General features: G+C 39.3%; 1 protein-coding gene and 1 long non-coding RNA gene across 3 annotated transcripts in view; one reads left to right on the top strand and one right to left on the bottom strand.

Annotated features, from left to right (window-relative positions):
* The window catches only part of LOC148164704 (uncharacterized), a 172,069-nt gene that overhangs the window by 67,552 nt on the left and 83,158 nt on the right, over positions 1 to 21,359 (top strand). The window lies entirely within an intron of this gene.
* Positions 14,271 to 21,359, bottom strand: part of FAP (fibroblast activation protein alpha) — an 86,503-nt gene continuing 79,414 nt past the window's right edge. For both annotated transcript variants that reach the window (XM_088021652.1, XM_028113118.1), the window contains 5 exons: positions 18,194 to 18,293; positions 17,069 to 17,133; positions 16,495 to 16,567; positions 16,159 to 16,232; positions 14,271 to 14,648 (listed from right to left, as the gene is read on the bottom strand). In XM_088021652.1, the coding sequence (XP_087877778.1) occupies positions 14,547 to 14,648; positions 16,159 to 16,232; positions 16,495 to 16,567; positions 17,069 to 17,133; positions 18,194 to 18,293 (414 nt within the window). In that variant the 3' untranslated portion in view covers positions 14,271 to 14,546. The remainder of the gene's footprint in view (positions 14,649 to 16,158; positions 16,233 to 16,494; positions 16,568 to 17,068; positions 17,134 to 18,193; positions 18,294 to 21,359) is intronic.

The following is a 21,359-nucleotide window of genomic DNA, read 5'->3' as shown; positions in this document are numbered from 1 at the left end:
AGAAAAATGTAGTCATTTGACCATAGCCTTTGAAAACATAAACATTGAGTACGTGGAATGTGATAATCAAATGTCTTTACCTGTTTATGAGTGACTTGATGGGCTCGGGCATCCAGGGGCCATAAAGGAAGAACTTCCAGGGGATGTTCTGAGTTTGCCAGAGGATGTGAGAAGTATCCTTCCTGAGGAACAGTGAAGAAACAGTTTGTGACCCATCCATCTGGAAGGACTCAGAGGAAGCCTGCTGGGTCAGGGAATATTCAGTAATAAGATCATCGGACACTCTTCCTGCCCTGAGGCTCGGAGACCCTGTAGAGAGCCCCTGCTCACAAGTCTGAGCAGAGGACTGTGTCGCATCATGGCTTTGCATACATTGATTTTATCTTTTGCTAGATCCCTGGTATAATGAGATGTTTAAAATTGTTCTAAGTTTCAGTTGTTATTTTTATTCATAAAGGGAACAAGAAAGAGAAAGAAAACAAAATCACATTTGTACAAAATAATCTTATCTCATAATTTATAAGCAGAATATATATTTATATGTATAAATACATATATATCATTGAATACATGTGTTATGCTTCTATTTTTCGCATATTGTAGCTATAAAAAACAAACCATATGTCATTACATTTATCCAACCTCTTGCTCATCTGGAAAGACTTTTTTCTTCAAGCTTCTAAGAGTCTTTAATGTGAACCAATTAAAACACTGCAATTTTTCAAAGGCTTCTGTAAAAGAAAGTAAGTTCAACGATTAGAAAATTAAAATTTGAAATCTGTATCCTAAAAAAATGCATAGAATGCAAAATGGAGTTATAAACACTTTTTTCTAGCCATTATGCCTTATAAGCAGACTTGCCCCCTGCCTGAAACTTGCTCAGTGCTGCCAATTCACATTTTATCTGATATATTGTAAAGATATGCCCTGTTTTTTGGTGATATTAAAATAATAAAATCAAAGTGGAGGACAATTTACAAAGCCCTCTAGGCTATTATCCTATTTTAAAATGAAGTTTTATTTACTTTATTACAATTTGTTGTTTAGCTATTTTATTCTTCAAACACAAAGAATTAATATCTATGATTTCTTTTTATAAGAAATTACCAAAAATAATTTGTTTCTGTGCCTAGAAACGGTTCTATGACCCAGAAGTCTTCAGTACTGTGTTCTAATCCTGACTCTTTCTTGGTGAAAAAGAAATCATTTCTTTGTTGGCACATTATCAGAGGAAGTAAAGACTGATTTTTTACTTTTACTTTAATAAAAATCTTTTTCTCTTCATAGAGCCTACCAGAGTATTGATAGTGGATGCTTTCTAATGCTACAGAAAGATGGATTCTCCCCATCTCATAGATCTGGTCCACGATCACTAGTATCCTTCTCCTTAATACTGATCTGTTAAACTCTGGAAGTCAAAGACCCTGGCTCTTACACCTTTTTTGGGCATCTTTCCTCTCAACACTAGGACAATGCATAGCAAAAAAGGGGATTCAATGCTATCTCAAAATTTGGTTTGATTTCTTAAGCACATTAAAAACATCTAATGTTTTTTCTGGGCACTTGTCCTATATAAATGTATCATTTAGGACAGTTGATGTTTATGAAAACAATCAAGTATAAATTAATTTCAGGGCTACATTTGACTGAACACCTGAAAGTGTGACAGCCATTCCTTCCAGTGGTTACTATGTAGCACCAACCGCCTTATTAGGAAATAACTTTTTTTTTTCATTTTCCACTTGGAATTCATATAGCGTCTTAGTTGTAGGCAATCAGTTTAGAAAATAACAATAATATGAATGAAATAGAAAAATTTCTATTGTTTAAAGTCAGTATTTTAGACTTCAGAAGTGTGGGGCAAGTCCCTTAATATAACAGAAATAGTTGCCATGTACTGAATGCCTACTATGGGCAAAGCTCTCTGAATATATTATTGTCTAATCTTTACAAGACACAGTAAGTTAAATTTGTTTGACTCTGTTTTACAAATAATGAGATGGGGGCTTAGAATAGGCAACTAAGTTGCTTAAAGCCACATCTGGATCTGACTCCAGACCACACTGCCTTTCTAGAGAAAGACTGAAAAGAAGTGGTAGGGAGTCCAGGCAAAATCTTGTAACCTCAGCAGAATCTGCCTTAACTGCTGTCTGAAACCATTCACAACTACCAGATGGCTAAAATAGCACGACGTCTGAAGATTAAACAATTGGCAATTCCAGGTATTTTATAGTTTAGCTTTTAAAGTGTATGATTCAGTAGTTTTTAGTGCATTCACAATGTTGTATAACTATCATCACTGTCTACTTCTAGAACTTTTTCATCACCCCCAAAAGAAACCCTGTGCCCATTAGCAGTTGCTCCCCATTGTCCCTTTCCCAAATCTTAATGACCACTAATCTATTTTCTATTTATATATTTGCATACACTGTACATTTCATATAAATGAAATCACTCAGTATGTGGCCTTTTGCATCTGACTTCTTTTACTGTACTTCAAGATTAATCAACTTTGGGGCGCCTGGGTGGCTCAGTCAGTGAAGCGTCTGCCTTCAGCTTGGGTCATGATCTCAGTGTCCTGGGATCAAGCCCCACATAGGACTCCTTGCTCCGTGGGGAGTCTGCTTCTCCTTCTTCCTCTGCCTCTGTGCTCACTCACACTGTCTCTCTCTCTAAAGAAAAATTAAAAGAAAAGATTAATCAGTGTTGTAGCATGTGTCAGTATTTCATTTCTTTATACGACTGAATAACATTCCATTAAATATCTATACGACATTTTGTTTAACTGTTTGTCAATTGATGGACATTTGAGTTGTTTCCACTTTTAGCTATTATGAATAATGCTGCTGTAAACATTCAAGTACACAATTTTTGTCTGGATTATGTTTTTAATTCTCTTAGGTGAAGCAGAATTCTAGAAGAATTCTAAAGAAGAATTGTAGAAATAAAATTTCTAGGTTATATGATGACTCCATGTTTAATATTTTGAGGGCCTTCCAAATTGCTTTCCAAAAAAGCTGTGGACATTCCACTTTTTTTTAAGAATCAGATCCATAGTTTAGGATATGTCACACAATAGAATTGCACCCTTTCAAGTGCTGCAGATTTCACTTTCTGATGAAGAAGCTGGGAGTATGAAAAGAGCATGGGATTCAGAGCAAGGCATAGGAGTGGGAGGGCAGATCTTGGTAAGGAGAAGAGCCCATTCTTACTGTTTTCCTGAAAATTGATGAGGCAGGAAGGGAGGGACCAAGAAGGTGGCAGCCTGAGGTTAGGTATTTGAAAATGTTTCTTTGGAAGCGCCGCTGTGCCTAGAGCAGTTGAGCAAGAAGTTGGAAGAACAGAATTTAAAAGTCAGACAAGGGAATTTCTGTTATTTGAGAGGTCTAAATGTTTTGATAGCTCATGAGGTGTAAGGTATGGGTTTGTAATGACTGAGGGGGGTAGTGAATCTTACGGGTTTCCTCTCTTCTGTGTCCAGAGGTGTGGTGGTGTGAATGGCAACAGTTTAAAATAGATTTAACAAATTTTAATTTTTGTTTAATTGAGAATGAAAATATTCCTTGCATTAGCAATGGGGATGGACCAAAATAAATATTCATAAAACACCCTAGAGCCTAGTTTCCTGGAATATCCCCTTCTATCAAAAGCTTGAGTCTGCTGATTCTAGAAATGATACCATAATTATAAATTACTTATACTGAAAATTATTACAAATGAAGTTTTTCCAAACAGATTTTTAAAAAAATTATTGAGAGGAAATTCACATAACAAAATCAAATCTTTTATCGTGAATGATTTAGTGGCACTTAGCATATTCACAATGTTGTTCAACCAACCACCTCCATCTAGCACCAAAACTTTTCCATCACTCCAAAATAAAACTCTCTATTATTAAGCAGTTTCTCCTTATTTCCTCCTCTATCCTCTGGCAACCACCAGTCTGCATTTTATCTTTGTGGATTTACCCATTCTGGCTATTTCATATAAATAGAATCATACAATAACCTATTGTGTCTGGCTTCTGTCCCTTAGCATGTTTTTGTGGTTCATTCATGTTTGTAGCATGTATCACTACTTCATTCCTTTTATAACTAAATAGTATTCTATTGTTTATAGCTACCACAATTTGTTCATACATTCACCCACTGATGGACATTTGAGCTGTTTCCCCCTTTGACTGCTGTGAATAGTGCTGCTGTGAATGTGTTTGTACATATATTTGTTTGAGAACCTGTTTTCAGTTCTTTTGGGTATATACCTAAGAGTGGAATTGCTGGGTTGTATGGTAGTTCTATGTTTAACGTTTTGAAGAGCTGCTAAGCTGTTTTCCACAGCAACTGAACCACCAGCAAAGTGCATCCTTGCCAGTGCTTCTTTTCTTTTCTTTCTTTCTTTTTTTTAATAGTCATCTTTGTTGGTGTGACATGGTACTTCATTGTGGTTTTGATTTGTATTTCCCTAATGACTATGGATATTGAACATCTTTTCATGTGCTTGTTGGCCATTTGTATGTATTTTTTGGAGAAATGTCTATTCAAGTCCTTTGCCCATTTTTAGATTGTTATTGAATTTTAAGAGTTCTTTATATAGTCTAGATACTGGACCTTACAAATTGTTATATATGTATATATTATATTTATATTCAGAGCATATATGTATATATGTATATATTATGTTTACATATACATATATATGCATATGTATATGTAAACATGTATAGAATACATATAAAACATATATAGGCATATAATATATAAAATTCTTTTTCAAAAAACAGTAAAATTCTGATGAAAAAATTTAAACATTTTAATAAATTACACATCTTTTTTTTTAAAGATTTTATTTATTTATTTGACAGAGACAGTGAGAGCAGGAACACAAGCAGGGGGAGTGGGAGAGGGAGAAGCAGGCTTCCCGCTGAGCAGGGAGCCCGATGTGGGACTCGATCCCAGGACCCTGGGATCATGACCCGAGCCGAAGGCAGATGCTTAACGACTGAGCCACCCAGGCGCCCAATAAATTACACATCTCAACAATTGCATTCATGGTTTCCATGACCTATTTTCTGGGAAATATGGCACATGGGTGATGTGAATATTGAGTAGCTATTTATAAGTTTTTCTACAAATTTTTAACACTTTGCTAAGGATAAATTCTTAATATTCATGAGGAGGAAATACCATGCAGAAGAGTCTAAGTCTACATCAAAGAACTGATAGGAGGGTTTCCTATAACTGGTTTCACTGGGCATGGCTTTTTCTCTAGAGATTATGTAAACAATATATTATGGCTCCTGATACTGTATCTTGAAAAAGTAAATAATAAAAGTACTCCAGATATGCTGACAGTGCTTTGGCAACCTGGCGGCACACAGGATTTTTTTTTTTAAAGCATACATTGATAGCTACCAACTCAAAACGGGAGAGATACAAAATACTTATTTTACATGGACTCTTTTAAATTTTACTTTTTGCTTTTCTAAAAATCTAAGCTGGAGGAATAAAGCCTTAGGTTTACACTTTCATTGTTCTTTATTTCTGGAGCCTCTGCTTTGGCAGCCTCAGTACTGTTGGTAAGACACAACTGATGCCAACTTGGAGACCATTCTTGTGTGATATTTTAGAAGCTTCCCCATCATCCTGCCCCCTTCTGTAGCTCCATGGCCATGGTGTGGGAGTTGGTAGGAGAACAGGTGTGGGAAGACACAGAGCAGGGGTAACATTAGAGAAAAGTCATCTAGAGTGGAGACGAGGTGATGGGAAGATTGGAAAGCTAACATCATTCTGAGTCCAGACACGAATTAGATTTACATATTGGATGGCTTGCCTGTACATACACAAAATTTTACTAGGGCCAGAAACAAGATGCAAACCCTGTAGAAGTCACTAAAATATAGAGGGAGGCACAGAACTCCATTTTCAAAGCCACCCTGCAAATATTTACTTAAGCAAGCACTTAATGGCTACTTCATTAACTGCACTTAAATTCTAATAATGACCGGTAAGAGCCGGCTACCAGGGTTGTGTTTATTTATACTCTATATTGAACATTTGATTAATGATGGCAATATTACAAAAGAGAAGGCATTCCACCTCCTCCTTCTGGAATGGCACCGCCTGTATTATATGGAGGTGTGGAAGTGGTAGGAAGACTATGGTTGAATCCACAGAACTTTAGGTAAGTTCCCTCATTCTCCGAAACAGAAATGCACATACTTTAATTTCTAATTTACAGGGTTTGGAGATTTAAATGGAATAATGCGTATGGAGTACTTGGTATATAATTGAAATCCAAAAAAAAGGCAATTAAATTATGACTTAAAATAGAAATTGATATCCATAGGCCAAATCTGGCACACAGATAAGTTTTCTTTACTCATAAATTAGTTGTTAAGGGTTCAAAATTGAGAGGGAGTTTCCATTTAAATATCCTTTTTTTCTGGTTTCTCTTGACAAGAATCAAGCTGGGAAGTAATAGGCCTGTATTTCCACATGGCAACAGTTTGAACCAGTGGTTGTTAGGCCTTCAGATGTACTCACCAGCTCGCCAGAGTCCCACCTTTAGGTTCCCAGAGACCTTGCTAACACCCTCCTTGGTTTGCTTCATTCGTTCTGATGGACTGGTTGGCCTCAGCGGGTGCGTGAGACTGGGGACTCTACTCCAAGGCATCCATTACATTTGTCCAGTACAAGATTCTCAACTATCAATTTAATTCATATAAAATCAGTCTCATCAAAAAAGATGTTGGATAGTGATGGTGATGACAATTCCTTTGAGAATGCTCTCATACCAGCATCAAGCAAGGTACCATGGTGGATCCCTGGTCTCACTTTCACCATCTGAGTCAGGGAGAATGCTTCAGCCACAGTGTTTCTAGGGGATCTAAGATTGTTATTCTACCCCATCTCTAAAAATAGTGCCCAAGAGACCTGTGAGAGAGAACTCTATATTAAGAGGAAACAAATCCTCAGCGTAACCACTATAATCCCAGAAGATGATGAGATACAGAGGAGAAAAGAGTGAATTAAAACGTGGGATTAACTCCTATTATCTGACCTATGGATCTCAGTTTTTGGAAGATGATTTAGGGCTTAGGAATTACTTTGCCTTATTGCCTACTGGGACACAGAGGAATTCTTAGGGCTTGCAAAGCCATGAACCTAGCCCAGTAAGTGCAGCACACAGAGGGAGTAATGGAATCTCAGGAAGATAAAGAGCTTGCCAAAATCACAAGAATTAGAATTCAATTTCCTTGATTCTGTTTGTCAATCTTGCAGATACATAAGGCTACACTTTGTTGTAACAGTGAGATCCTAGAAAGTTCAGTTCATCCATGTTGAGTTGTCCACTAGAAAATATGATCTAAAGTGTTCAACTTTTGGAAGATATATTTCACTGGCTTATTTTTGATGACTGCAAGTTGATATTCTTGATTTAAAAGAATCATCCAACTTCCAGGGTTTGAACTTATGACCTATCTAACCAGGAGATAGAAACAGTATAAAGCATGGGCATCCTTGTTTTATTATGTGAGAGAAACTATTAGTACTTGAAACATATTTAAGATAAGAAATATTTTATTTATTGATTGATTTTAAAGATTTTATTTATTTGACAGAGAGAGACAACAGTGAGAGAGGGAACACAAGCAGGGGGAGTGGGAGAGGGAGAAGGAGACTTCCCGTGGAGGAGGGAGCCCAACATGGGGCTCGATCCCAGGACCCCAGGTTCATGACCTGAGCCAAAGGCAGATGCTTAATGACTGAGCCACCCAGGTGCCCCAGGATAAGACATATTTTAAAAACTACTGTTTTTTTTTTTTTTTAAATAAAAGCTGCTAGAGTAATTAATAGCATTCCAGAGAATTGTTTGACTTTTTCTGGCTGAACATTTTGTGCCAAATTTCCTCAGTCTGCAGTGTCCTGGTGATTGATCTCAGAGCAGTGATATCAGGGGTAAGGCAGTGCAGTGGACTCTGTTGCATTTCGTGACCCAAATTATTTTTGTTTCATAGACCAGCCTCTTTTAGATCTCTGGCTTAAGGTTCATGTCTTTCCTAACCCCATTCTCCTGACTGTGGGCGGCTTGGTGCTCAGGGATTTTTCTTTCTCTTTACTTTGAGGGGGAGACAGCAAGTTCCTATCACATGCTAAGTTCCAGAAAGGAAATGATCTGTTTCCATTCCATTCCATTCCACACATAAGAGAGCCAGTTTCATGGGCCCTTTTATCCACAGAACATGGGAACACATTCAGCAAATATTTACCAAGCTCTTCCTACCTTATTCCAGGGCTATCTAGGCCCTGGGTGCAAAGAGATAAAAAGACAGACAGAGTCACTACTCAAAGGGAGCTTATATTCAAACGGGAGAAATACATACCAGATGAACACATCCATAAATAAAATAATTTCTGTTGCTTATAAGTGCTATCGAGAAAGCAAATTTAGGTAATGTAGTTGGAAGTCTCTGGTTATGGTAGAAACAACATTAGATCCAGTGATGAGAGTTCTTTCTAAGGTGGTGACACCTGAGCTGAGACCAGGATGACAAGCACACAGCCAAGTGAAAATATGAGAAAACCACATTCCAGGCCCTGAAACAGAAATGATATTGGCCCTTACAACAAAACAAAACAAAACAAAACAAACAAAACAGAAAGGAGACTCACGGGGCTGGCGTTTGGGGGACAATGGGAGCGTGGTGGAGACAGGACCAGGGAGGAAGGCCTGTGTGGTGCTTTGGAGGCTGTGCATGAAGCTGGGTGAGCAAACCCTTCATGTCCTTCAACTGCATGTTTCCCAAGCTGTATGTCTTCCCCAACAGTGTTTCCATCACTGCTGGCAAATATTTGACTCCTCAGACAGGTATTGAGATATGGGGTTGAACGACTCATTCAAGAGAAAGTACCAAGGTCAATGAGCTTCCTTGGACATTCAGGATTTCTATATTAGTTATTCCTAACAGGCCACATTGTTTCAGAGAACATAGAGATTCCTTTACAAGTGACTAATGATTCTCACATTTATACTAAATTCACTGATATGGAAAAGAAACTACTGGCTTCTGATTTAGACTATTAATTTCTTTATTTTTTAATTTTAATTCCAGTATAGTTAATATACAGTGTTAGTTTCAGGTGTATAATATAGTGATTCAACAATTCTATACATTTCTCGGTGCTTATCAGGATAAGTGTACTCTTAATCCCCATCACCTATTTGACCCATCCCCCTACCACCCCCTACTGGTAACCATCAGTGTGTTCTCTATAGTTAAGAGTCTGTTTTTTGGTTCATCTTTTTTTCCTTTATTCCTTTGTTTTGTTTCTTAAATTCCACATATGAGTGAAATCATATGGTATTTGTCTTTCTCCGACTGACTTACTTCACTTAGGATTATCCCCTTTAGATCCATCCATGTTGTTGCAAATGGCAAAATTTCATTCTTCTTTTATGGATGAGTAATATTCCATTACACATACCACACCTTCTTTATCCATTTATCTATCAGTGAATACTTGGGCTGCTTCTATAATTTGGCTATTATCAATAAGGCTGCAATAAACATCAGACTATTAATTCCTTGAAAATGAATAAAAATGCCAAAAAGGGGTTTACCTTATGTATCTAGCAAACTCTTAACAAAATGCTTATTATATGTCAGACACTGTTAGCTCTATGAATAGCAACTAATTTAGAACTCCAAACAACCCTATGGGATAGGGCCTATTATTATTATCCTCAGCTTCATATATAAGGAAGCTCAAGCAGGAAGAACTTATAATGGCTGAGCAATATTACACAGCTAATATGTTCCTGAGTTGGGATTCAAACCAAGGAGTGTACATTTGGATCTGTGCCCTTACCTATCAAAGCCCACTATCTCCCAAAATGAGTAACAATGAACATATTATATTTAAAAGAATTGACCTATGAACTATCTTGTCTTTTATTCGAGAGGAAGGAATTTGTAATATTGCAAAATATTACTTCAGTCTTCAGACAGTAGCATTGTTTCTTTTGTTTATACAACATGCTTGTATATATTAAAGCATCATTACTTTTTATCATTTCTCAAAGCCAGAAATTCAGCTTAGTGCTGGTGTGATATAAACACATTTTATGACATCTTTAATATTTCTATTATGTCCATGAATATTGGAAAGGATGTCTCAATAACAAACAATATGTGTGAATGGATGGTAGTTCTTAACATATGAATGATTTTTCTACCATCTTAAATGTTTCATTAAGACATATATCTCGGGGGTGCCTGGGTGGCTCAGTTGGTTGGGTGACTGCCTTCGGCTCAGGTCATGATCCTGGAGTCCCGGGATCGAGTCCCGCATCGGGCTCCCTGCTCGGCAGGGAGTCTGCTTCTCCCTCTGACCCTCTTCCCTCTCGTGCTCTCTATCTCTCATTCTCTCTCTCTCAAATAAATAAATAAAATCTTTAAAAAAAAAGACATATATCTCAAAACTTCAGCCCCTGGAACAGTGAGAAAAATTCCTGCCCCCAATAATTAATGGCTAGCAAAGATGCTCCTGTTTTTGCTTGCCAATGGACAGTACTTAAGAAAGAAGGGAGATGAGTTGTCAAACCATGGCGTCATGCCCTTTGGTTCATTTTTGCTCTCTCTTATTCACAGGATATAGATTCTGTATAGCCACAGTGTGAACGATCTAATGCTGTACCAACAAATATTTGTTAAAACACATTCTGTCAAAGTGATTTTTTTAAATAAGTAGAGTAAGTAATGGAATATTAATTAGAGGCCAAGAGAGTGAAATTATACTGTGCTAGCCTGCCAAAGACACTACCTGTGTGTCAAAAAGAAGAGTTTATGACCGGCATGTTAGTATTACATGCCACTATTCTGAGCAGGTGGTCATTAGAGATTTTGCTAGAAGCCAGATCGTTTTCCCCATGAATAGCCTGGTAAGGTCCAAGCACTTATGTTTCCCTGAGTTAGAAATCATTCCACTTCAAATTGCCAAGGTACCTGTCCATAATGCCAAGGGAGTTGTTTTAGCAGTTCTCTCACAAGCTGAGAATGATTCACCAAGTTCAGAATTTTTAAATCTGTTTTATTGGATAAACTCAAAATATCTGCTTTATTGGATAAATTTAAAATATCTGTTAGGTGTCTTCTTTCTTCTTTACAAACAGCATAATTGAAAACATTGTTTTGGTAAAATCTTCTCAGAAGACCACATAATCACCATTTAAATTAGTCCTAATTCATTTTACATTTGCTTATTTTACTGTTAACTTTCCCAGAACTGTAATTTTTTTTTTTTTACAATTAGAACATCTGAATTTTAATTACATTACCATCAAGAAGCTCATTAAAGTCACTTAATTGGCAACATTTCCAAAAAAACCTTAGCTGGGTTTAATATATTTTAAAGAGTTACTGTCAAAGTATAATTTCACCATTACAAACAGCTTGGCAACAACATTTGCATAAAGATCTGTCAGTTTCTGAAAAATGCTCAAATGTTGGGAAAATCAGATTCGTTAAGTCGCCTTTACTGAAACAGTCTAGAAATGGAGAAATTGTACATACATTCATCTTTGTAAGACTCTTGTCTCCCGCAGGACCCAGAGTACTGCCAGGCGCAGTATAGGTATTCAGAAAATGTTTCTTGAAGGAAATAATTCATACATTTTAGGCTTTGGGGCAGACTTAAATTTTTTTTTTAAAGCCTCAATACAAGTTCCTTCATTTATGCTAAATTTCACAAAATACCCATTTTCTTACTACTTCTTTCTCATTCACGTTAGGATATAGGAGATGGTCACTTAGAATTTTGAAACCACTTAAAATAGCTCCAAGGTTAGCATTACAGGACTAACATTGGAGATTATTTTGAGATGATAACATTTTTCACGGTTTCCCTCTTACCCATATTAGAATCCCACCCCTATATGGCTGGTGTCATTTGAATTTGCATTGTAGTTACATTCATTTTTCACCTATGCAAGACTTCAAGTTTTGCCTGTAGACATGTATTTTGTTTAATATACATGCATTTTGGGGAGGTGGAAGGTCACCTCTAGTACCTAAAACAGTGGCTTACATTTGTCCAATGGACAAATGAAAATCTCAAGTTTGTGATAAATGAAGCATGATTAATTAGGGTGCTGGGACACCCTCCTCCCCAAATCTCATATGCAAGAATAAAATGCAGTTAAAGGATAGTTATTGTTACAATATGCTTCCTACAAATAGAAAAGGTCAGATGTTTTTAGTCATCCCTTTTGGTTTGGCATTTTTCTATTAAATATTTCCCTTTTGTAATTTATGTATCTTTTATCCTCCACGCCAAAAGAAGAATCTAGTAAAGCGATACAAAATGCAAACATTAAAAAAAAAAAAAAAAACAAAACTGCCTCTCAAGTTGCTGCCTTGCTCTTCACTGTATCCTTAAAGTCTTGCACAGTGTCTGCTATACAGACAGACTCAACAAATACTTGTTGAATGAACGAATAAATACATAAACACATGCTGAATGTCTGACGAGCACCTGGATGACTCGGCCTCAGGAGGTCAGGGGAGGCTTTAGCAACAGTAATGTAGAAAAATGAATCTTCCACAAACACAGATGCATTCACTCATTTATCAATCGCTGAGCTTCTACCATATGCCATGTTCCAAGATATGGTCTGTGAAGATTGTTAGGACAGAGCCATCCAGGAGCACTGTCTGTGATGATGGGAATGTTCTACATCTAACATCGACAATATTATTTTGTAGACTGTGGAGAAGACTGGAGGTTTTCACCTGGAATAAGGGAACATTTCGATTTGTCTTTTAGAAGTCGCCTCTGCAGCAGTGGGAACCAGAGGCGTGAGGCTGGAGACCTCTTATTGCATGTTGATATTAAACAACAGCTTTGCAGAATTCCACAAAGGCAGAAAAGACGTTGAAGGAACAAGGTTTTCTTATTATTTGCACTTGCCCTGCTGTACCCCTTGATAGAGGATTAAGAAAGAACTGTTGCTCATTCTCCTCTCCCCAGCTGGAGAGAGTGGAGGAGAATATTATGAGGACATCTTCTGGACTTGCTTCTGAGGCTGCTCCAGGCAAAACAAAATGGGAAAGGAATAGCTTCTCTCTGCCCCGCAGGACATCGGCAGTTGCATAGATGTGGGGAGGAGGTGCTATGGCCAGCCCTGAATCTGTGTGGGTGCTGCCCAAACTTCCTGACAGAGCACCCCTTCTTGACAGGTGCGGTGGGGCCATGTGGCGTGAGTGGGAGGCATGAGTTCAGAAAGCGGTAGTGGAGAGAGCATTGGACAGAGAAATGTCTGACAATTCTAGAGGAGGCTGTGGTCTCTGATCTTAGAGGCCCCTTCCTGCTATAACACTGCATGCCTGGATGGGTTCTTCTGGCTGTAGAGCATGAGAGAAGGCACGAGGGTCTTCTAGCTGCAACTAGGAAGGATCAGGCTAGGGATGGGAAGAAATCGTCCAGAGCCACCTGGGGCCAGGAAACACATCAATGAAAAGTCCCCTAGGGAGAGGCTTCATGGATACTTCCAACATTCATTTAAGAAATATCTTCTGGTGACGTGGGTCTTTTTAATTCTGTGGCAGTTACAGAGATGGAAGCTGCCCATAAGTTTCTAATTGATGGGGACCCTTACTGTCAGAGCGTCACCTTCGGGGTTGCAAGCATTATGGCTTTTTTTTTTCTTTTTCAAAATGAGCTCAGTGATGTCAAACTCAAACCCCAGAAAAATCTCATAGATACAACATTTTTCCTTTCTAGCTGTGGATGTCCTTTTTATTTGATTGTTTTGCTTGCTTAGTTTGGTGTGGCTTAGCAAGCTGAAGGCAGTTACCATTGCTAATTCTTGAAAGAGATACAAAATAGGAATGTTTCTAAATTTGAAGCATTTATTAAAAGGAGCCTGAATTCAAAATTCTGATTTTATCCTTGTTGAATGTTTTTGGCTACATTGAAGAAATATGGGAGAAATTTCATAAACATTTCTTGGAGGCCCAGCATAGAGTGCAAACATCAGGACGCCTCTACGAAATGCATCTCGAACTTGATTTTTGAACAATGCTTTTGCGTACTCTGAGCTATTCATTCCAGCATTTGGAATCCTAATTACAAAAATTCGAACTCTTCTAGATTCTTCTCCTCCATCCCCACCTAACGTGACTCATGTGCTTGCCTAGCACAAGCGTTTATTTTCTGTGATAAAACCGGAAGTTGAAATAAATGCACACAGACAAAATAACAGCACTTTAACTTCTGATTTTATTATTTTCCTCAAATGAACAGGTAATAAAACACTGTCTGTGTCCAAAGCAAAAGGCACGGTTTCCTTTTCTTTCAGAGAGTGACAGAAAATGTAAACAATATTTGGGTTGAACTTCTGAGTCAATCTTCCGCCAGCCTTTAGAACATCATTCATTTGTTTGTTTGTACCAGCATTTAACAGCATAAAGAGTAAAACAAGCAAATGGTCTGAGGCATTTATACGAAGTGTTCCCACTGTGATACAAGCTTGGGTCTGCGTCCTTTTTAGTCGGACAAAGAAAAACACTGCTTTAGGAAGTGGGTCATGTGGGTGTACAGGTGCTTCGTGGACAGGCCGGATATGCCATGGTTCTGGTCCGAGTACCACTGCAAAGCAGAGAGCAGACGCCGGAGTCACTCTCACAGCCGCACAAGGCACCCAGCTTAGACTTTGTAATGCTCGCAGGTCCCGACAATTTTGCTAATATTATGATTGAAATTCTACTTCAGAGCACTTAATAAGATAGCTCACATGCAGACATTTAGAACAGGAAGACAAAAAAGGCCTTTTATTAACCTGGACTATTCTTTCCCATTCTTTAAGCTTACATTTTATTTTATTATTTTATTTTTATTTATTTATATTTTTTAAGCTTATATTTTAGATCTTGGTGGCTGAGCTTTCACAATGGCTAGCATCCTGGCGGGGGGGTGTCAGGAGACAGGTACGTGCTCCAGAGCTGGTGTGCTGGGTCTATTACTTTGCTCCTCTGGAGCTTGGTTTCCTCATTTGAAAAAATGAGGAGGTTGGATTTGATTTTCTCTAAGGCTCCTGCTAGCTCAAAAATTCTATGAGGCTTGTAGCCTCTGAAATCCAATTCCTCTCTGCTGCAGAAAATCCACAACACATATAACTGTAAACACCTTTCATAGGAGTTAAACATAGTATCATTAAAGTCACCCAGGAAGATGACATTATACATTTAAACTCCATTCTTGGAGAAATGCTGGCGAGATTCTTGTTTTCACTGAATAAAGGTGGATAGTGGTCATGCTGGAATGCTATACACTTAGAAGGTGAATTTACGTTGGGGGGGTCACGATAAAAAAAGATCAGAAAAATCTCCCATCCCCTTTTGCAAATTATTTTAAAAAGCCCAATTTCCAAAAATGGGGGTTTCCTTTTCGAGGTTCTCATTCAGGAAAAGCAAGTGAGGGAAAACTTCTGCTCCCTGAGGAGGGGAAACTGCTGTCAGGGGTTGTCTCTCTTGTCGTGGTTTTCACCTTCCTTTTCTTTCTGTTGTCACTTCCGAGTCCTTGTGCCACCCACCTGGACTCTCCGGCTAGCTCATTCATTCATTCGCTTGGGGAACACTCCAGCTTCTGTGCTGGGCCAGGCTTGTGTCAGGCATTGAGAACACACGGATGAAAGGGTTCTCTAACTCTGAGTGGGGCCGCCCGACTTCAGGGAGCCTCTGTGGCCGCTGATAACATTCCCCAATCGCTCCTTACTGAATACACGGGAGCTTTTAGCTGCTTTGGGACTCTCAGCTTTTGTGGGGACGCTAAGCATGCAGCTACATTATATAAGCAGGATCACAGAACTATTGGATGTTCGAGCTAGAAGATCATCAGTCTCATGAATGCCTTTATTTCAGATAGAACTCAACCAGGATCCCCAGAGGTGACATGGCTCGCCTCGTGTCCTTCAGGGAGTTCATGAAAGATCCAAGACCTACTTGCTAATGTTCTGCCTACTCTACCCTACAGCCTGTTTGCCAGGTTTTTGTAAAAAAAAATAATAATAATAATAAAAAAATAATAATGAAAAAACCAGATTCCTCCTTTGAGCTTACAGGTCTAAGGCCGTGAACAGGAGTAAAACGAAATTATGTACCATTGCCTGGAAATCCACTTGTGCATTAACCAGAGCTTTAGCAATCTGTGCTGAGTTTTGAAAGTGCACATTATCTGCAACAAAGAGAGAGAGTTAAAGTGCTGCTAAATACCAGAAAGCATCGAGTGACAATGTACTGCCTGCAAATGAACACCGACAATTATCTAGTCATGCGGTTGACATTGTCAGCAGTGAGTCATCGCACTCATTTGTGGAAATGTCCCTGACTCTTAGGTACTGACCCTGAGCACAGGCATAGGAGGATGCTTAATGTTTCTTAAACAAAGTGATGTTGGCTCAGTATTTTTATGTGTAAGAGTCTTGCTTAAACCTCACCATCTGCTGTTCCGTGGATGAGAAGATAGTCTACATTTCTGAAATATTCTGCTCTTGCCATCACAGTTGAATTCTGGAAAAGAGGAAAAATTAACATTTTAGTTGCTGCAAGTTCTAATAGAAAACTAGCTAAATCATTGTGCGATGGACTTAGCACCAATACTGAAATTATGTATTGCTTTGGTTGATAAATATTTAAGAGTCAGAGCAACACATTTTCATCATCATTTGCATTACTTCCATCTGATTCTTCGTTTGAAAAACGGGAAGTTTATGTGTCATATGTTACATATGAGTGAGACCTTAGGCATAAATGATGCCCGCTCAAGCTGTGTAGGGGTTGGGGGTGGGCAAGAGGATGGGGAAAAGGGAGGTGAGGGAAGGGAGGATGGGGAAAGAAAGAAGAGAATCCTAAGAGAGTAAATGTCTTCCTAGTGAGGTGTTTTGCAGCTAACAAAAGATCAGCGTATTTACTTGGGGAGCCAGCAAAAGTATAAACTCTGAATGACTGCTTCAAAATTATTTAGCACGTTTGCAAGAAGTCAATGACCTAAATGAAACAGAAAACGCTTACTTTATAGTGCTTGAGGTTATCGTTCTTTGTTGGGAGGCCCATGAAGCGCTCTGTGTAGATAGATGCTATAAAATATATGAGAATATGTTGTTTACATGTGATATGGGTCATTCCATTAACCAACAAGACTCCCCAGTTTGAGAACTGCTCGTCCCCTTCCCCCGTGGAGCTGCTGAGGAACGTTCCTGCTTGCCTTTACTGTAATGCTCCACCCAAGTCATTTGCTCTGCGATTTGCCTCAACAGGGCTAGAGAAGCAAAGGAGGAGACAGGCACAGCTAACATTAGAAAGGACTGATCTTAAGCTTTTTCTCTTCCACCCTTTGGTGGGGGAAATGTTTAGCTAGGGAAGACCTTATGGAATGACTTCATTGTATTTAAAAAAAAATCACAAATGCAGCCACCTCTTGTACTTTTATTGGTGTCTTAATTAATCTGGGATGGAACTATGTGTCCCTGATCCTCGTCTCCCAACACACACACACACACACACACACACACACACACACACAGACACACACACACATTTTTTTTCTGAATAAAGATTGCCTGAGAGTTATAGTTGTCTCATTTCTACCCTAACACAGGGACGAGGATCTGATGAAGGCTAATTTTTGTGCAATTATTAGAGTTAATTCCAAATAATCATCCTGCATTAATGTGAATCATAAAATTAGGCACCCACGGGAGGTGTACTTCTTAACAAATTTTTCTGTGGCTCTGGTTTCTGGAGCAATGGACCTGGCGGCTGCAAACTGTGACTTGGAGGTGAATAGCTTGGCGCCGCCCGACTTTGTGTAAGATGTATTTACAGGCCACCCGTGTGCCTGCAAAAACACAGTCTCGGCTCTGGTTTTAAAGATTTGGTGTATCAGGAGGCACCAGGTTTCGGGGAAAGGATCACACACATTGGGTTTTGGAAGAGTCCTCCCTCACTCTTAAGATTTCTTTGATTGTTGCAACATGATTACAATGCATCATATAAACCACCTCGCTTCTAGATTATGCTTTCCCCAGTGAAGCTGGGGTGAATTTTACTGTATAATTTGTTTTCCTAGCAACCTCAAATATAGAGTAATTATGTGTTAAATGTTTTCGCAGCCACAGTTATGAAATGTTTCCATACCGTAATATTCCCAGCTGGAGACAGGAGCCACTGCTATCCCACATTTGAAAAGACCGGTTCCTGAAGCAAGGGCCAGGGATGAAACATAGCCTCCGTAGGACTGTGGAGACATCATTACAAGTCAGTCCCAGATTTGCTTTCAGAAAGTCTCCAACATCGTTTTACAGCAACTCTGCTCACCATAAATACTGATGGGAGCTGGGGATATGCATGGGGCAGATTAAATGTCTATCTTGCACCCTTGGCAGCAAGCTCCACCTGACACAGCATCATTTCACCCCCAGTAAACTAAAAATACTTGGTGTGCTGATTGGAGCATGGTAGGGGCAGTTGAAGAGATATTTATAATTGCAACTTTTCTGCCCAAATTTTTTTTCCTCTCTATTTTTCCAATGAGGACCTTGCCAGAGCAAAACCAGGATTTTAGTTGAAAGAAATGCACAAAGAAAGGAGATTATTTCCCAAATGTAAAAGCGGGATACTTCCCACAGTCTGCAAAAGTCCAGTAAGACAATACTCACATCTGTGTATTTACTTATTGGTTTTCATAATAGAACAACAAGGGTAAGACATAAGAACCTTTTGGATAGTTGAGGACATGGCCAGAGTTTGTGTATAATGTAGTGTTACATATTCTGTTCTGAGGATTTCTGGCATAGCAGCTCAAAGGAGGAAAAGCCACTGGTGTCTTTAAAAGTCTTACATAGCCTCCCACAAATTGAATGGAAAAACAAAGAAATACAAAAGGAGTCAGGAGTAGGGTTAGCTCTCATCAATTTTCTTCCCCAAGGAATCAGGGAGATGATTCAGAAATGTGACCCTGATAACAGGAGCTGTCTGCCCATGTCACTTGGAAATTTGAACCTTGTCCTAAAAGGGAAGAAATGAACACAATAAGGTGGCATCTCCCCTTGGAAGTGAAATTTGGGCTGTGGAAACATGCTTGAGAGAGAGGCTTCTCCTGGGAATGTGGACTAAACAGTGCTCTGGGTCCTGAACCCCCAAAATGTGTGTGCTAGATCAGGAAGTGATTCTCAGTACATATTCTCGCCCCAACACAGGAACGTTCCCCACAAGTCACCAGAGGACAGTGGGACTTTCCAAGTAGGAATGTGCCTTGTATTTAGGACCTTATTACTACAAACCTCTGGGAGCCATTTTCCCTTAGGTCAGCAGAGATCATATCACCCTTTGCCACAGAGAAGTCAGTCTTCAGAGAGGATGAAAGAGTGAGAGGGAGAGTCCACAGAGTGAGAGACAGATAGGCAGACAGAAGACAGACATGCTAATGAGGGCATATCAGTGGGAGGGGTCTATTCTTAACCCATGAAATACATGGAATGGGGGGATAAGCTAAACAATCTTGCTGAATTCATGAGGTAAAGGAAGAATTTTTTAACTAATGTACAGTTGTATGTTTCCGGTTCTGGGGAATTTTATTGAGGACCCTTGGTGACAAAACACAGAATAGAAGAAGCAGCTCCAATTATATCATGCCCTCCTTTTATTATACTTAGAGAAGACCTAACACATGTTCTAATAGGGGAAAATATATTTTAAAAACGGAAGGAACAGTGGGTTTGAAAATCATTTTGGTAAGTGAAAATTTTCACTTATAAAAATGATTTGCTTTGATTCGTAGGTTAGCAACGACTATTACTGAAATGGAAGTCCTCTCCTTCTTTCTTTTAGGTTCAACTGAGAGGAAAGTAAGCCTGAGTTGGAAATATTATTGTTTGTGGTTGTATTGGAAAAGGGTGTTCCCTACCAGTAACAATGGTGGGTCCCGCTGAAATAGCATGAAGTGAGATTTGAAATGGAAAGCACTTACACATAGTAAAAAGGGTTTTCAGCACTTCTGTTCGAAATCTTACAAATTATTAACCTGTATCTACTCAGTGATTAGAGAGTAGTGCTATACCTAAATACAATTTCCATGTTTCCAGGATGAATACGAATTGTCTCTAGGAATTTGTAAGGGCAAAACTAGTGTAGCAACAGCACAACAAAAGTAGGTGTTCTTTAAATTCTCAGGCAGCTTAGAAAAGCGATTCCTATTGTAGAAATGAAGAGGAAATAAAATAAACCCGCGTTGACTTTTTTCTGCTCTCCCATGGGTGGGGCTCCAAGGCAGAGTGGGTGGCTGTCGCAAGAAAGGAACCCACGGAGCAGATTGGCCATGAGAATTCTAGAATTTTGTCCTTTGCACTTAGATGCCTTGCCATTTTGTTGAAATGAAAGATATCTTTAAAAACATTCTTAGAAGGGCACAGAATTTTGAGGGGTTTATAGAATGCTCTTATGTGAGCCATTATGCACACTGGAACATTTACCTACAGGCAATAATAATGAATAGCTAACGTTTGTACGGCCAAGGCTCTTGCAACCTTCTTGGAGGACCCACATGCTCTGTTTCCCTTCTCCCTCCTCAGATGTTCCCCTGCTTGTCGGCTCTCCTGAGGTTCTCTGGACTCTCCAGGCATGATCTAGCCCCAGGACTTTCACAAATGCTGCCGCCTTCCGCCTAGAACCCTCTTTCCCTGGGATAGGACCATGGCTCGCTTCCTCCCCATTTCAAGTCTTAACCCGGAGAGAGTCGCACCTGTCCTTCTCATCTACGATGCACCAACCCTACATCATGCTCCTTTCTTGTTGTGTTTTGTTTTTCACCAGAGCACTCGTCATCGTTTAAAATCCTGTTCATTGTACTTATTTGTCCTGCTTATTGTCTTCCTTCCCAACCGTTCCCAACTCCATAAAGGTAAACATTTTCATCTGCCTGGTTAATGAATGTATCCCCAGCACTGACAACATGGCGTAGAACACAGAGGGATATAGAATCAATATTTTTCGGGGCGCCTGGGTGGCTCAGTCGTTAAGCGTCTGCCTTCGGCTCAGGTCATGGTCCCAGGGTCCTGGGCGAGCCCCGCATCGGGCTCCCTGCTCCGCGGGAAGCCTGCTTCTCCCTCTCCCACCCCCCCTGCTTGTGTTCCCTCTCTGGCTGTCTCTTTCTCTGTCAAATGAATAAATAAAATCTTACCAAAAAAACAATCAATATTTGTCAAATATATCACTTTCCTGTTAACTCAGCTCATCCTCACGGGGCCCCGGTGAGGAAATCACGGCTGCCTTTCACGATGAGGAAGCCGTGGTTGGAGGGAACTTA

The sequence above is a fragment of the Eumetopias jubatus genome, unplaced genomic scaffold (assembly GCF_037043125.1).
Source record: "Eumetopias jubatus isolate StellerSeaLion01/CBP00866 unplaced genomic scaffold, mEumJub1_p1.0 scaffold_3, whole genome shotgun sequence".
NCBI lineage: Eukaryota > Metazoa > Chordata > Mammalia > Carnivora > Otariidae > Eumetopias > Eumetopias jubatus.
This window is presented reverse-complemented; position numbering and strand designations above follow the sequence as displayed.